This window comes from Oryzias latipes, chromosome 9, assembly GCF_053564925.1.
Source record: "Oryzias latipes strain Hd-rR chromosome 9, Olatipes_Hd-rR_3.1".
Taxonomy (NCBI): Eukaryota; Metazoa; Chordata; class Actinopteri; order Beloniformes; family Adrianichthyidae; genus Oryzias; species Oryzias latipes.
Window position 1 is genome coordinate 34119231 of NC_136245.1, and position 16810 is coordinate 34136040.

The following is a 16810-nucleotide window of genomic DNA, read 5'->3' on the forward strand; positions in this document are numbered from 1 at the left end:
AATCATCTTGAGTTGAGCAGGGTGAGTCAACACTTGGAACTGTCTCTGATTCCACCTCACAGGTGTTCTCTGACAAAGTATCCTGTGATGTCCTTGGAAATGAAGTCTCTTTGGTTTGAAGCAAGTGTCTGCGGTTCCGCCTGTACACTTGTCCACTTGGGGTTTTGACTATGTAGGATCTTGGCAGATTGTGTTTATTTATCACAGTGGCTGGTTCCCACTTGCTGCCTTGCCTAATCCTCACATTTTCCCCATCTTGGAGTTCAGGCAGTGTCCTGGTTCTCTGATCAAAGGATTGTTTCTGTCTTTCCTGTCTCCTTACAAGGTCACTCCTGGCATTTTCATGAAGAGCAGGTTGTAACAATGCCTTTGACACAGGCAGTTTTGACTTGAGTCGTCTCCCAAGGAGTAATTGTGCCGGTGAAAGGCCAACCCCATCTAGTGGCGTATTCCGGTATTCCAGCAAGGCTAAGTATGGATCACCACCACTGTCTTGTGCTTTCTTCAACAGGTGTTTTACTGTCTGGACCGCCCTCTCAGCCTGTCCATTTGATTGTGGGAAAGTGGGACTGGAGGTGGTGTGTTTGAAATCCCATGCAGTGCTGAAATCCTCCATCTCTTGGCTCACCAGCTGTCTGCCATTGTCTGAAAATAACTCATCAGGCACCCCAAGTCTTGCAAAAATGGACTTGAGTGCAATGATGATGTGTTTGCTTGTGGTTCCACTCAGTTTGACGACCTCTGGGAACTTTGAAAAATAATCCACACACAGTAAGAACTCAGAATCATTGAAGTGAAACAAATCTACACCTACTTTTTCCCATGCTCTTTCAGGAACTGGATGTGGCATAAGTGGCTCTTTGGGATTATTGTGTCTGTGTGTGTTACATACAGCACAATGAGCCACAACTTCCTCTATCTGCTTAGCCATACCTGGCCAGAACAGTACATCTCGGGCTCTTTCCTTACATTTAACTATCCCCAAGTGTGATTCATGGACTTTTCTGAGCATTTCACTTCTCATTGTGTGTGGTACTATCAACCTTGAGTTCTTGAATATGAGTCCATCCTCATAAGACAGTTCTTCTCTAAAGGTCCAGTATTGCTTGATATTGTCTGGAAGTTGTCTCTGCTTTTCTGGCCACCCACTCTGAATTGCCTTTGCCACCAGTCTCAGTTCAGGATCTTCTGCTGTTGCATTTCTAAAGTCCCACAACTTTTCCTCTGACACCGGGAGTTGATGGCTGATGCAGTTAACTTCCATCTCTTCATCTATAAGTATTTCTTTGTGTTCATTTAGACACGCTCTGCTTAGTGCATCTGCAACATGCATCTCCTTTCCTGGTTTGTATTTAACCTCCAGACTATACTTTTGCAGCCTCATGAGCATTCTTTGCAGTCTAGCTGGAGCACTGAGGAGTGACTTTGAATCACTTCCAATGGCTTATGATCACTTTCTACATGGACGTGTCTTCCATATAGGTATTGATGAAACTTCTCACAGCCAAAAACTATAGCCAGCAACTCTTTCTCAATTTGTGCATAACGTTTTTGACAGTCAGTAAGTGCCCTGGAGCCATAAGCTACCGGCTGACCTTCCTGAAGTAGCACCGCTCCCAAACCCTCTGAACTTGCATCCACAGACAATGTAACTGGTTTGTTCACATCATAGTACTTCAGTACTGGTGCTTGGCTGACTAGTGTTTTTAGTTTCTCAAAACTCTGTTGCTGCTCTGTTTCCCAATGCCATTCCACGCTTCCTTCCAACTTCCTCAGAGGAGCACTAATGTCCGAAAGGTTAGGGATGAATTTAGAGAGGTATTGCAATAACCCTGTGAACCTCTGGAGTGCAGCTTTATCCTCTGGTGCAGGCATGTTTTGAATGGCTTGGACCTTTTCTGGATCTGGCTTGAGTCCCTGCTCACTGAGCACATGTCCAATGTAGGTGATTTCTGTCATTCTTATCTTACACTTACTTTTATTCAGTTTCAGATTTATTTTCCGAATGCGGTCCAGCAGTTGCCTCAGTCGACGGTCATGCTGCTCAATGTTCTCTCCCCAAACTAGGATGTCATCTATTACATTGACCACACCCTCTAACCCTTCTAGGTGTCTGGCTATGCATCTTTGGAACACTTCCGGCGCTGAGGAAATGCCGAATGGAAGTCTTTTAAATCGGTATCTGCCAAATGGGGTGTTGAATGTACACAGGTGAGAGCTTTCTTCATCCAGTTGGATTTGCCAAAATCCATGGTTTGCATCCAAAACAGAAAAATATTTGGCATTTGGCATCTCAGCTACGACTTCCTCAATTGTTCTCAGTGGATAATGTTCTCTTTTAATGGCAGCATTCAGGTCTTGTGGGTCAATGCAGATACGAACTTTGTTAGGTTTTGTTACAGTCACCATACTATTTACCCACTCTGTGGGTTCTGTTTGTTTGGTTATTACTCCCAAGCTTTCCATTCTTTTCAACTCTGTTTCAATTTTGTCTTTGAGAGCAACAGGCACTTTTCTGGGTGCATGGATGACTGGACAGACATCTGGATCTGTCTTGATGTGATATAGTCCAGGTAAACAGCCTAATCCAGTGAAGAGATCCTCATATTCATTAAGAATGTCACTCTCCGTTTCAAGCACATGTAGTCTTTTGACAATACCCATTTCCTCACATGACTCTCCTCCCAGAATCGCAGGTGCCTTGTTCTTTATGACTTCAAACTCTATATCATAGTTCTTATCTTTGTATTGACATTTCAACATGATTTTTCCTTTAGTTTGAATTTTTTGACCTAAATAAGCAACAAGCTTGGAGTAAGATCTGCTCACCTTTTTGTCTACTCTCAGTTTTCTGAGATCTTTCATTGAAATGACATTACAGTCAGCTCCAGTATCCAGCCTGACTCTCAACACTTTCTCATTGACGATCAGACTTTCATGCCACTTTTCTTTCTTTGCTCCTTCAGCATTCATCTGTGAGACTGAGTGTTCTTGTTTTTCTGCTTGTATGGAGCCAATGAAAGATTCTTGATCACCTGCCTCAGCCTTGTTTATTTGTTGCACTTTGTGGTTATCTTGTTGTCTTCGTGAATTACACATTTTTGCATAATGATTTTTTCTGTAGCAGGCTTTGCACACTTGTCAATAAGCAGGACATTTTCTTGGCTCATGCTTGTAGCCACATCTAGTGCAGTTTCCTTGATTTCTCATCTTTATGCTCTGTGACTTTAATCCATCCTCTTTCTTTCTCTCATGTTGTTTTTGCTTGGTGACTTTATGCACAGGAATTTCAACCTCCTCATGCAGACTTTTGAGCCGGCTTAACTCACTGGCTCTACAAATGTCTATTGCTTTTTGTAGCGTGAGGTCAGGTTCTCGTAATAGTCGTCCTCTAACTTGATCATCCATTATCCCACAAACGACTCTATCCCGTATCATTGAGTCAGGGAGATGCTCAAACTCAGTCTCTTGCTTTATTTTTTAAATCAGTCACATACGCATCCACAGTTTCTGATTTTCCTTGCAGGCGTGTGAAGAACAGGTGTCTCAAATACGTCACATTTTTTCTTGGCTCACAATGTCGCCTGAACATCTCTTTCATCACATCGTAGTCATCGACATCTTCATCAAAGTCAAAAGGTGTTGAATACTTTAATTGCTTCGTCCCCAGCCACGTGCAGGAATGTGGCTCTTTTCACCGCGTCGGACTTTTCATCGATTCCGCTGGCGACAAGGAAAAGTTCTAATCTCTGGATCCAGACCCTCCAATTTTCCGCTAGATTTCCTTCTAGACTTAGTGAAGTCGGTGGTTTCATCTGCTCCATTTTCTCCCTCTTTCCTGCTAAGTTTCTTCACTTCTGACACCATGTAATATACGACGTGAACGGAGTCAAGTGTTCAGTTTTACCGTCTGTTTATTTAGCTGTCTTTTACTGCACCACAACAGTACAACACAAATCTCACAGCGACACCTGTGGACACAAAGTGTATAACAACTCCAATACACTACAATGTCCAACGCAAAAGGTCCGCAGAAACGCCTCCACTCAGGTGCTGAAACCAGATGTTTACGGTAACGTTAGCATCCCGTCAACGCCGGTCAAAAGGAAGTGTTTCCGGTCAAAGTTAGGAAAATAAAAGTCTGTTGGACTAGGTCTAAGGTCCGGTTCTGGATTCATCTTCAGTTCGCCAGCTCTGTCACATCACAAACAAGAAGGTTTAAATCCCAGCTGCCTGTAGTTTGCACGTTGAAATATATAAACTTTATTAACAAATATTGCACATACAAAATACAAAACAAACTCTCCCCAACATTTGGACAACATTTTCACATTTGCCAATAAAAAAGAAACAAAAATTTCAAAAAGCCATAATAATAGCAATATAAATTAAGTTAAAAAAAATAAAGCAAAAAATGATAAAGGCAAAGTAATCTGTTAAAGTTTCAAAGGAGACTGTTCCTAACAGTTAGTGCAGGATTTAATCCTATTTACATACAGAACCATTTCTTTCTGAAAACCATAAATACAGTTTTTTTGTTAGCATATTTACCCTTGAGAATGAAAAGTTTGCACGTTTCTCCTGTAAATGTGTGGATTTTCTGCAGCTTCCCTCCACATTCCCCACCTGCTGCAGGTTTCCGGTTTAAACGTTTCCGTCTTCCGGTCAGGAGCTGTCCATGGTGGACCACGTGACCTCAACATGCAATGTAGACAACAGGTACGGTGGTTAAAAAAATGTTCAGGGAGTTTTATTACTTTTGCTTCTTCCTTTTTCTGACAAAAACTTTTTACAGCTTTCTTACTGAACGAAATCTACTTTTTCTTTTCTTAAACTGTGTTTAAGGGGTGCCCGTGCAGCAGTGGTCGACCCATGTAAAATTGCAGGTTCGATTCCCGCCTTGCACGCCCATGAGTTGATGTGTCCTTGGGCAAGACACTGAACCCCACCTTACCTCTGGTGGGAGGTTGGCGCCAGTGTTTGGCAGCAGAGCCGCCACCAGTGTGTGACTGTGTGTGTGAATGTGTGTGTGACTGTGTGTGTGACTGTAAAGCACTTTGGGCCTTTTAGGTAGAAAAGCGCTAAATAAGTCTACACCATTTAGAAATCAAGAGCCCTGTGACAGACAGGCATCCTGTCCCCCTTCAAACGAGGATTATTTCTACCAAAAAAACTTTTTATTTTGAAATATGACACGCAGCAGGATACAAACACTTGATGAAAATGTTTATTTTACATCCGTTCCTTGGAGGAATCCTCTGTTTTTGGAACAAAATGCTTCAGCATTCATTATTCAACATTCAAAGTAAAAATAAAAAAATGAATTCTAACTTGACTTCAGTCTCTAAATGTGAATTACAACCTCCAGCTAAATCTAGAAAAATTAAATTTTCTGATTTGAAAACAGTCGGTTTGTTTAATAAAAAGTTCTTTAAAACAAAAAGAACATTTCTATAAAGGTGAAACTGTGATGTTCAAACGTTCAACTGAACGTTGAGGTTTTCCTGATCAGAACGGTTTTCAGCTACAGCTGCTGCAGGACCGTTCTGTGCTGAGAGGCGGTGGTGGCGGCGGCGGCGGCGGCTTTTCTCCGGGAACTCTTGGAGGAGCCGCTCTGCCTCTGCAGCGTGGTGATTCTGTTCCTGACGTAGTCCTTCACGCCTTTCCAGGAGCGCGCCCGCAGCACCTGTGGCTCCGCCTCCAGACACAGGACGCAGTCCTTCTTCTGGGGCACCCTGTGCTCGTTGATGAAGCGCATCATGTGCCTCTCCACGGCGCCGACCTCCGCCTCGTCCCACTTCACTCTGGAGCCTGGGGGGGGGCAGATTTACATCTGAATGAGGGTTTGGACCAGCAGCTCTATCAGATCATCCTGCAGCTTTTCATGAAACAGATCTGCGTCTGATGCTGGAGAAAGCCTTTAGATGTGTCACTACAGTCTACGCGCAGACGTGGGGGAGGAGCTCTGGTGGAGTGGATCGTTACTTAGGTAGAGGTTCGATTCCAAATCCAAAAGTCTTCCTATTCAACACATGTTAGAATGGTTGTTCGATGCATCGATGCACATTGGTTTATCGCAGAGACTTCTGGGAAATCTCTAGGGCTCTGGATGTTGGATTGTAGATTCAGACAAACTAGAACATGGAGAACGCGCTGTAGAGGGAGGAGGGAAGGAATTCAGACCTAGTTTGAGCAGGAGGCGCAGAAAAACAGACTTCTGAGATCTTTTAATAAACATTTAAAGCTGACAGCGAGAGTCTCTACTGGTTTGTGTTTACACAAATAAAGACCTATAAAGGCGTCAGAAAATAAGGAATATTTTTGTATTCTGTATAATGAGAAGGAAACAGAGACAGTTGCCAAGGGACCGTCTACAAAGTTCAACTCTGGGGAAAAAAAGATTAAAAAAATAAATCAGAACACATAAATGTTTAAACTGATAGCTAGTGGTGAACATTTATCATCATGTTTATGGAACAAAAATAATTCTAATTTCATTTAAATCCCACCTGAAGATCCTAAAGCTTTTACTTTCCAAACCTTCTCACAGGACTAATTATCAGCTGTTCTAGTCAATAGTTCCACTATTTTGTTTTTAATTGTAGAAGCGACTTGACAGAAGTGCTTCGTTTAAACGATCCATGATCAGAAATGATCGGATCCGTTTGTTAAATGTGTTCACTTTTTAAATGCCTTATAAAGTATCGGATCAGGACAAACAAACCTGGTGGGACATCTCCACAATGGCGTCTTCATTTTCTTTATATTTGTAAAATCTGACCTTATTCTGCATTTTGAAACCATGTTTACATCGATACATTGTTTTACGGGGTATTTTTACTACACGACCTTCGACGTCATAAATATTTGTACTGGATTTTTCTGGAAACGATGGTGGATATCCGAGTATTGGGGGGGTTACAGCCCCTTACAAACACTGTAATCAAACTACTTCCTGTCTGAACAACCACCTGATGGGTTAGCTCTGGGGGGGGCAGCGGTGTGGCGGTTTGTTGGCCCGCCGCCGACTCTGGAGACGCCTGAGCATCGAGTGGAGGACGCCGCTCGGACTTCTGGCGGGTTTCCTGCAGCAGAAAGGAGAAGAGCTCAGATCCTCTTAAACGTCTCCTCCATCTTTGGCCCTGCAGCCGCTTCACCTGCAGATCCCACGCCGCCGCTCTGTCTGCGCAGCGTGGTGATCCTGTTCCTCACGTAATCCTTCACGCCCTTCCACGAGCGCGCCCTCAGCGCACGGGGCTCCGCGTCCAGACATTGGATGCAGTCGTATTTCTGAGGCACTCGGTGCCTCCTGATGAAGTCCATCAGGTGCTTCTCCACCGCCTGGACCTCCGCCTCGGCCCATTTGGACTTTGAGGCTTTGTGGGACGCTGTGACACAAAAACACAACAACACAAAAGCTGCTTCATTTGTGTAACAGATTACCACCACCCCTCCCCCCGGCACATGCAAGCGGATCCTCAAACACGCAACTTTCAGAGAGACCAGATCACATGCAGATTTGAGAAAAACACAACAGAAGGAGGACCTCGTCTCCTGGGTTCGCCGCGCCCCGCCTCCCCACGTCCTCGCCGTTCAGCAGAACCCCCGCCTGGACCCGGCGCTCCGTTACGCCGTCGATCTGCAGGACTTCCTGATGTTTGTGATCGGACTGCAACAGAAACGGAGTCGGTGTGGAAACGTCAGGAGGCAGAGGCTGCTGTGGATGAAAGGTTCTGACGGGTCTGCAGGACGGGTTTGGGTTCTGGATCCAGACTGGGATCCTCTGGAGGGATGTGTCTGCCCCCCCGCTGCACACAAAACTTTCTCAGTTTCAAATGAAAGTTTTAATTTTGCCTTCAACATTTGTTGTTGTTGAATTTTTTAGATTTGTCACGCTAAAAGGAAACATGTGAGAGCAAAATCAAAGATAGGAAAAAAGGCGAGATGAGACACAACGTCTACAAAAACAGTTGTGTCGCAAATGTATTTTTGAAAGCAAAAATAAAAAGTTTGAAGGAAAAATAAAATTGAAAAGCTAAAATTTGCACATTAGCAGGTTTTGTGTGCAGCGATGTGACGTAAACATCTCCATAGGATCTAAGATGACTGTAAAAAAAAAAAGGTCAGGTTCTGCAGAGGCTGCTGGGAAAACCTTCAATTAGCATTCCTGGTTCTCGTCGCTAACGGCAACAACAGCTGACTGTTCAAAGGTGAATTTCTATTAACACACAGCTGCTCTACAGCCAAACAGGACTGACCGACTCAGTCCAGTTCTGTGATACAGTCCATGGACTGAAACCAATTCTAGCAAACGTGACGAGAATGAAACTGGAGTGTGTTATGTAGGGCTGGAACGCGTATCTGAATACTCGGATACTTTTCCAAAAAACACTAAATATTGTTATAATATTAAATTAATATTAAATATAATATTAAAATATTAGTGTTGGTAAAACTATTCATTGTTTTTTTGTTTTTTTTTAATGAAGATAGAAGTGAGTTCAGTTTCCTGAAATAAGTTCTGAAAAAAAGATTTTGTTTGGAACAAATTGAATAAAAACTATAAATAATATTTAATTACAAAGATGACAAAAATCAATGACGTGACGTCATGTGACCTCTGCTAGCATGGTGGAGAAGTCGGTAAAATATTCATCTAAAGTTTTACAAGTTTTTCTTTTTCTAATAAAGCTGATCGTGAGTCTAAATGAAAGTTTTTTCTAGTTGTTCTATTTCTATTGAGGCGTTGCTGCGTCTTCATTTATTGTCTTTACGTCATCGATCTACTGGAGTTGTAATCAGCTTCACCTTTAATCGATTGATGTATTTCAAGCATTGACCTCAATACAATAAAACAAATCCCACAGATTGATCAAAGTCATCACAAAAATGATGGAAAAGCATAGATAATCAAAAACAAACATTAAATGTGAGGATCACTAACTAAAGACATGCTGAGCTGGGTTTCATGCTTGAAAACGATCCCAGCCCTACTTTGAGGACGGAAAAACATTTTCAGGATTTGATGTTAAATGATCCAAAACAGAGACTTTATGTTTGGTTTCCTGCTGGAGTTAACCAGGAAGTTGACAGAGAAACTTCTGATTGATCCATTTTCACACGTACCTCCGGTCTCCATGAAGGCGTCGTCGCACACGGCGCCGCCGTCCTCCCGCAGCGTCCGGACGGGATTGTCCGGCCCCAGGACGAGCCGCGCCTCCTCCTCGTTCAGGTTGATCAGCTGGAGCATCGCTGCAAAGTGCTTCCGGATCTGCAGCGCCGTGAGCGCCGCGGGCCGCTGCGCCCGGCACTCCCGAACGAACCTCTGGACGCACTCGGAGCCCTTATAGGGCGACCGCACGGACGGCCGCGCGAACAGGAAGGCGTTGTTTTTGGGGACTCCGCATTCTTGGCGAGCCGCCATGAGAAGCTCCAGAGATGATTCCAGAGAGGGTTGGAGCAGAACCGGAACCATCCTGCCGCTGCTGCCTCTGACGTCGATCCTGGTGAAGAACCGGCAGAGCGTCCGCTCCAAGTCGGACACGGACGCATCCATGTCGTCCAGCTCATCGGACCTCCTCCGCGACAGGAACTTTGTCACGGGGATCTTCGAGACCTCCTCGGTTTTCCTGCGGTTGAACAGGATGGTCCGAGCGAGCAGCACCCTGGTCAGGGCGGCGTAGTTCTCCACACACCGGCTCTCTCGGAGCTTCTTCTCGGCGAGCTGGTGGACCTTCTCCACGTGAAACTGCAGCAGCTTGACGTCCTCGGCTAAAGGAACGTCGGCCTCCTTTTTCCGTTTTAGTTCTCGGAGGTTCCTCAAAGCCCCCAATGAGATGAGCTTCCTCCATTTCTTCCTGTAAACGGACAGGAACCTCTTGGCAGACTCCGCCCTCTCGGCGTCTTCTGCCTTCGCCGCATTCGCCTCAACGATGCCGCAGATCTTCTGCAGGTTGTAGCCCAGCTTGATGGCCAGCGAGGGACAGCTGAACCTTTTCTTCTCGGGGTCGTAGCCCGACACGACCTTCACGGCGGAGAGCACGTGGTAGAAGTTGGCGGGGTGGAAGAAGTCCTCCAGGCTCTCCAGCGGCGTGGTCTTCTTGGCCTCCAGGAGGAGCCTGGCGATCTGCCGGAGGTTCTGTCTGGCGCAGTTGAACTTGTTCTCGTCGGCGCTGTACTCGCTCAGCATCTGCTCTGCGAACTGCAAGATGGTGCGGTCCTCTATGACGGCGCGCGTCACTTCATCGTACACCATCTCGCTGATGATGGCCTTCACGCTCTCGCCGACGCCGAGCTCTTGGAAGTTCACCGCCAGCAGCGCGCACTGCGACCTGATGCGCTTCCCCCGCGCCTGCGGCTCCTCCTCCGTCTTGACTTTGTCCGGACAGTTCCTCATGTGCCTGGAGAGCGCCTTGGTTCTGAACAGGCCGTGACAGTGCATGCAGTGGGCGTACTCCACGGCCTTCGTGGGCCGGCTGGGCCTCTTCTTCACGGCCAGCTGGCCCTGGCGCGAGCTCAGAACCTTCTTGTTGTGAAGGAAGTTCCCCTCGTTGGTCAGTTTTTTCCAAATCCTGCTCCTCTCTTTGGAATGGGGGGGGTACTGGAAGGCCGCCCCCACTTCGGCCTTGTCGCTGTGGACGTTCATGAGATGCCGCGCCACTTTGAGCACGGGTTTGGAGCAGAACAGGCAGTAGTTCCTCTTGTCGTAAACTCGCCGCGCTTTGGTGCTCGCCGCTGGAAGCACCATGGTCTCCAAGCTCCCCTTCTGAGGGGTTTTCTGCTTCTTCAGAGGAGGGGGGCAGCTGCTCTCCTCAGACGAAGACTCCTCAGATTTAGCGCTTTCTTCCTGTTTGAGAGTCGACTGTTCGACCGCGGGGCCGCAGGCTCTGCGTGGGCTGTCTGGAGCAGGGGGGGCCGCATCTTCATCCTCAGACCAGCTATCTGAGAAGCTGTTATCTGCGCTGGGTATGTAGTCATCGTCACAGTCATCATCGGACTTCACGCGCTTGTCCTCCTTTTCCTGGAAACAGTGAGAGAAAAGAGAAGATTTTTAAACGTCAGAACCCAAAGTTTTCCTCTGGAGATGTCACCGCTGTTCCTGCCAGAGCTTTTCCTGTTACAGGGATTCAAATCCTCAGAAATAACCTTCAGTGGATACAAACTGTCAACTAGAAGGAGCTGCGTTTCCAGAAGAAACTGCAGGTTGATGCTGTATGAAAATGAAACTTAATAGACATCAAGACACTTTGTTTAGCTCAGAGATTCCAAGGATTCTCCATGGATTTCAATGGAGGCAGAAATCCTGGAAAATCTGGAAAAGTTCAAGGATTTGAAGGACCAAAAGTCACAGCTGGAAAAAGCTGAAAGAGCTGAACATTTGAATATTTGGATGGTTGAAATAGATGAAAAACTGTAGAAGGAGATAAGCGGCAAAAAATGGAGGAAGATGCTAGATTAAAGAAACAGAAACAGGAAAACGATGGTTGAAGGATTTATAGCATTCAAACAATTAAAGCCACAAGCAGCGTTGTATGCCCCGCCCCCTTACTTTCCAAGCATGTGATGGTACGTGTGATTGATGCCTCTTAGAAGACTCACTGACTCCTCCCCCTATGCCCCCCCCCGGTCAGAGCTGCACCCGACGAATGAATGAAAAAAAAACCTTTTGTTCAAATTGGCAGCTTTTCTGTTGGTTTCATCTCCATAGCAACCATTCAATTTTTTGGTCCCCTGGAGATGACAAACAGGTCTGTGTCCTTTATGGAAGAATCGGCCAAAGTAAACGTTGGGATTTCCGTGGCAACACAAGTTTTTTGTTAACCACGCCCACATTCCTAATACATCCGTGTCATACGTCACATTGTTTCGTTCAGCTTGAGCCAACGGTTTGTGTGTTAAAATTCAACAACAGTAACAGTAATAAACACTATTGTTAGTAAAAATATGTCCAACACAAGAGGCCTTCAGCTCTCATCTGTTTGCCCAGCACAACTTTAATTAAAATAAAATTCAACAATAGTCCCATAAAAAATGTGCAAGCAGCAGGGCAACGCCACGAGTGAGCGTGCCACACTTTCAATTGTGAGGTCAGAGGTCAACATTCGTGTGCGTGAAATCTATTGCCGATCGTTCAAACTCATGTTTTGTTCACATATTAAGGGGAAAATGTGAAAACTGCCAAATTTCACACTTTGTGGCCATCCCATAATAATTTTAAAACCTCCTTTAGATATCCCCGAAATGTGTGTTTTGGTTTTGTTAGTGGATTTCTTTTTTTAAATTATTATTTGAAACTCCCTAAGAGATTTCAGCCCCATGCATTTTTAATGGTTCCTCCCGCCGTGATGTCATCATTGTTATTGTGTGTGTTTGTGTGTGTGTGTGGCAGCACTGTTTGCGTTAAGAGAGAAGAACACATAAACGTTTATATTTTAATAACAAAAAGTGATTTTTGCTCAGAGATGATCAAATATCCATGAGTGAAAGAAAACTGTGTGCGCCCCCCAGTGGAGGAAAGGAGTATTGCAACTCCATGGAAAAACTAAAATTAATTCTTCACTAAAACCTGAATCTTTTCAGACTAATTGCATAAAATATAAACAACATAAGCTCCTAAGAATAATTTTAAATACATTTATCTGTAGTTGTTTAAAGCGTATACATGATTTCCTGAAAGAAATAAAGATTCTTTGATTATTTATTTCAGTTTCTGGTTGGTTCTGGTTTACAAAATTCCTGTTTAACCAGGGCTCCAGACTAACTTTTTTCACTAGGAGCACAGTGGCCCCCAACTGAAAATTTTAGGGGCACAACCAGAAAATTTAGGGGCGCATACCGTGAATCAACATTCTAACCAAATCTACTAATTTCCACTGTATTACTAATAAATACTTTAATAATAGATGCAGAGATTACAATGTGCTGTTTCAAATTCAGTGTCACATTTTATTCTGCACTTTTGAAGATGCAACATGAAGGTAAACTGACAAAAGCATCGCTGTCATGACAGTACAAATAAGTAAAGAAAACAGATGGAAATGTATGTTGGTGACACCAAAAGCATGTTTGAGATCACCCAGGTGAACTCAACGCTGCACACATCACCTGGTTTGAGATGTATATTTTTGTTTTTGCTCCAACATCAACTGTCAATCAAAACAAAAATATCACGAGAAAGGGGTGGGAGCAAGGCCCCAACCTGAGCGAACGCAGCTGAAAATTTAGTACTGCACTGACTGAAAGCTGCCCTAATGACTACAAAACAATGCATTATGGGACATGTGTCCTGATGGTTTTTGTAGTTCAATGATCAATCAAAATAATTTAAAATACCAATTGATTAAAAAAAGGCTACATACATTACAAAACATTCAAATAAGCATAAAATATATAATAACAGATCATACTGAGGGAGAGAGGAACATTAAAACTAAATTGAATGGTAAGGACAACTCCAACTTCCTGTTCTCCTTCCTTTGCCTTCACCCCCCGCATATTTAAAGTTCAAGCCCCGTTAGCTGTCACGCATGTACGTGAGGGACATTTATTCTCCTCAGCTGACCCGACTCCCACGGGAGCGGTGAGCTGCCCTAACAGCCGTGCATAAACCGTTTGTGGTCGGGGGTGACACGCCGCCGCGAGCTTAACCAAAACCCTAAACCTTCCTCCGGTTCTGTGCGACCCAGAGAAAAGTTCAGCACGGACTGCATGTATTTAGACAATTACGAGCGAATAAATACGTTCTAAAGGAAAGTAAGGAACTCCTTAATGTGGTCCGGGGAGGGAGGGGGCTGTCAGGTTTCCTGCTTTCAAACCCTGTCATTGTCACGCCCCCCAAGAGTCATATACCCCACTGTGATTGGTTGGTCAGCTCAGCGCACGACAATGAAAAAGTGTCTTTCATACAAACTGGCGGGCTGCAGTAACATTAAACCTTCATATTAAGGCGGGGACCGCAAAATATCATCTTGGGGGCCGCGAGTTTGAGACCCCTGCTGTACACTCTGGCCCTGGTACACTAGCTGCAGGTCTGAAGAACGAATCAATAGTTCGCTTACCCATAGCTCAGACGCACATATCAGTTTGTGATGATATTTGTCTCCGTTTCCTTCCCACAGATGTTTACGCGCACTCGATTATCTCTAGGCCCCTCCCCCTCCACGCATTTTAGCCACTCACAGTGGCTTTCCCTATTCTTCTCACACGCAGTGGCCGCCTCACACACAGGCATCACGCGAGTGTGTGCTCGCGTTTGATGAGTATGTGCGCGAGTGTGTGTGTCTGCCTGCGTGCGTGTGGCTCGCCTCTCATTGATTATTTCATTGATCATTGACGTGCCCCTTCCACGTTTGATGTATTAAAAATACGAAGGATGAGGGAGGCAAATTTACTGGTAGTACATGTGCGACTGGATGTAAAATTTTGTCGCACACTCTCAAATTTCGGTCTCAAAATGCGACCAATTGGTCGCAGTCTGGAGCCCTGTGTTTAACACAAAAAAATGGACAGATTTTCAAAACCCAGCTTGTGTTTATCCTGACTGAACATTTGCGTAGGCAGCCCTTTGCTGAGAATAATGATGCTAAAATCAGGGGAAAATGGATTTTAAACATGAATAAATCTGCATGCTTGCCTCAAACGGATGCGGTGAAACGTCACAAGCTCCGCTTTCTTCGAGTGAAGGTGGAAAATCTTCTGAAGGTCGCAGCTTCAAACACAAGATAAGGACAGAGGTGAGTTGGACGGCGCGGCGCTTCAGAGACGCAGCGACGACATGAAAGCTACTGTTGGACCTTTGCCTCCTGGGAGAAATGCAGAACTTCACTGCTGGGTTCAGTCTTCTCCCTCGAGGATGAATCTTCCTGTTGGCAGAAAAAGGTTGTGATTCTTTTTAGTTTTTATGCATCTATCAAACACGTGAAAAGAGGAATCTTACGTGAAGCGGCTGCTCGCCATCCTCATCCTCAGGAGGCAGCGACTCCAGCTGACCGGGAGGGAAACAGGAGTGAGCCACGGGAGCAGATTCCGTTCTGTGAGGCGATGACGTGAAAAACACTTACTTACAAGTCGGTTCATGTTTTCCAGCTGCTTGAGGAGCTGTTCGCGCTGCCGTAAAAGGCCTGAGCGGCTTTGGTCCCCGCCAGCCTGAAAAGAAACGGTTTCAATGTCAGCGCAGTGAGTCTGAAACCTGCGACGTCTGCGTGAAAAACGGCGAGGAGGTCGAGGAAGAGACTTGGACGAAAACGAAACGATCTCCTCACCGCGGGAACGGCGGCCTCCTCTGGTATCGGGTTTGTGTCCGGACAGACTCGTGCATTTGGGACGGACTCGTTCAAAACTCCTTAAAAAGGAAAAACAGACGTTGACTGCAAATCAGTTCCTCAAACAGCACAGGAGGAGGTCCAAACGTCTCCTTGCCTCGGCTGTGCAGCGAAGACGGCCACTGATGCTGCTCCTGAGCTGCAGACGTCCCATAGCTGTGGGTAAACCCAGAGACCCCCCCTGGTTCCATACCCTGCCCTCCAAAGGGAGCAGAGACGGCGTGCTGCCCACACGCCGAAAAGCTGACGGCGTGATGCCCGTTAGCTAAAGCATGTCCGCCTAACGGCGTGTGAAATGCTTTGTGGGGGTCCGAGGACGGAACCGTAGCCAAATGCTGGGGCCTGCAGGGGGGCAGCTCTCGGTTTGGTTGGGGGAGAGTCTTCACCTGGTTTGCGGTCGCCAGCATAGACGAGGGATCCGGCATGTGCTGAGCAAAGGACAGCAGGTGGGAAACTCCCTGGTTTGTCATGTTGTCAAACAGCGAGTTGGGGGACGAAACGTTGCTCATGTGGAGGGGCTTCAGAGCAGCGTGATGAGCGCTCGCCAGCGCGCTCACGTCACCCATGCAGCTCGGACCGGAGCCTTGCAGGTGACCGAACAAAGAGCCCGGATCAGAGGAGCCCTGGCCGAGGTGCTGGGGGCCGCCGTGTGGGTCGATGAGGGGGGGTCCCTGAGGCGAAGGCGTGGACCAGCCGTTCCCGCCGACCCATGTCTGACAGGACATGTGGTTCTTATCCACGACGGGGTTCTCCATCATCCTCCGAAACGCTTGACGCCTCTCAACACATTGAAAGTGTCTCCTAAGAACAAAAACAAAACACTTTTGCTCGTTTGTGCTTCGGTTGATCTTAAAGCAAAAATAAAAATACATTATTTATGGGTGAAATCATGCTGAACTTATTTAAGGAAACCTGTTCAGATAAGAACAAAACTCTGGCTGATGTTTTCCCAGCAACCCAGTAGAAACCCTTAAACTGACTAAATATTGGTCTCGTTTAAACAACAACACATAATACCCCTGATCTTCACATTACCGGAAATAATATCCGTTCAAATCTTATTTTATAGGTACAGACTTAAATTAAAGCCACAAAAAATAGCGAATGAAACTTGTGGAAATTTTGGGGCAAATGTAACGAGATGCTCCAAAGCCCAAAGTCTACAGTCTGAGCTGCTCTTGAGAGCATAAATCACTGCAATCTTTGGACAAATGTCCACCAGAGACTCCCTCATGTTTCCTCCACCGTTAGCATCGGCTAGCCTTTAGCATGCTAGCTTAAACAGCCTGGAATCGATCGGTTCTCAAACAGCGACTCCAAAGTTTAAAAGCTGCTCAATTAAAATCGCCTCACCTTTAAATCCCGAATAAAATATGTTTACTGTTTCAAAGAAGCAAAACACACCTGGGGAGATCACTGCCCCTTAGAGTTTCACCTTTTCCCCGGATACGGAAAATACAGTCTTTCCGCTAGCCTTTTCACAATAAAAG

The 16810-nt window shown here is 45.6% G+C and overlaps 1 protein-coding gene across 2 annotated transcripts; it reads right to left on the bottom strand.

Moving 5' to 3' along the window:
• Nucleotides 1–5155: 5155 nt before the first annotated feature.
• LOC101169704 (uncharacterized) lies at nt 5156–16810 on the bottom strand. 2 transcript variants are annotated; one of them, XM_011478740.3, is made up of 12 exons: nt 16725–16810; nt 15418–16121; nt 15261–15340; nt 15064–15144; nt 14936–14983; nt 14793–14861; nt 14633–14707; nt 9127–11020; nt 7547–7669; nt 7158–7388; nt 6972–7085; nt 5156–5811 (listed from the first exon to the last, which is right to left on the bottom strand). In XM_011478740.3, exons 2-12 carry the CDS (start codon nt 16076–16078, stop codon nt 5525–5527), a joined length of 3663 nt encoding a protein of 1220 aa, XP_011477042.1. In that variant the 5' UTR covers nt 16079–16121; nt 16725–16810; the 3' UTR covers nt 5156–5524. The 2 variants fall into 2 exon arrangements, with proteins under 2 accessions (XP_011477042.1, XP_020561298.1); XM_020705639.3 differs by having other exon boundaries at nt 16674–16795.

What these genes read in the sequence shown, in the direction of transcription:
- LOC101169704 (XM_011478740.3), bottom strand. Translation starts at nt 16,078, where the DNA reads ATGATGGAGAACCCCGTCGTGGATAAGAACCACATGTCCTGTCAGACA. An exon ending in ATTTCTCCCAGGAGGCAAAG is followed by an intron (nt 14,708 to 14,792) that starts GTCCAACAGTAG and finishes TTGTGTTTGAAG; the next exon opens with CTGCGACCTTCAGAAGATTT. An exon ending in CGGCGGCGTGGGATCTGCAG is followed by an intron (nt 7,086 to 7,157) that starts GTGAAGCGGCTG and finishes TTTCTGCTGCAG; the next exon opens with GAAACCCGCCAGAAGTCCGA.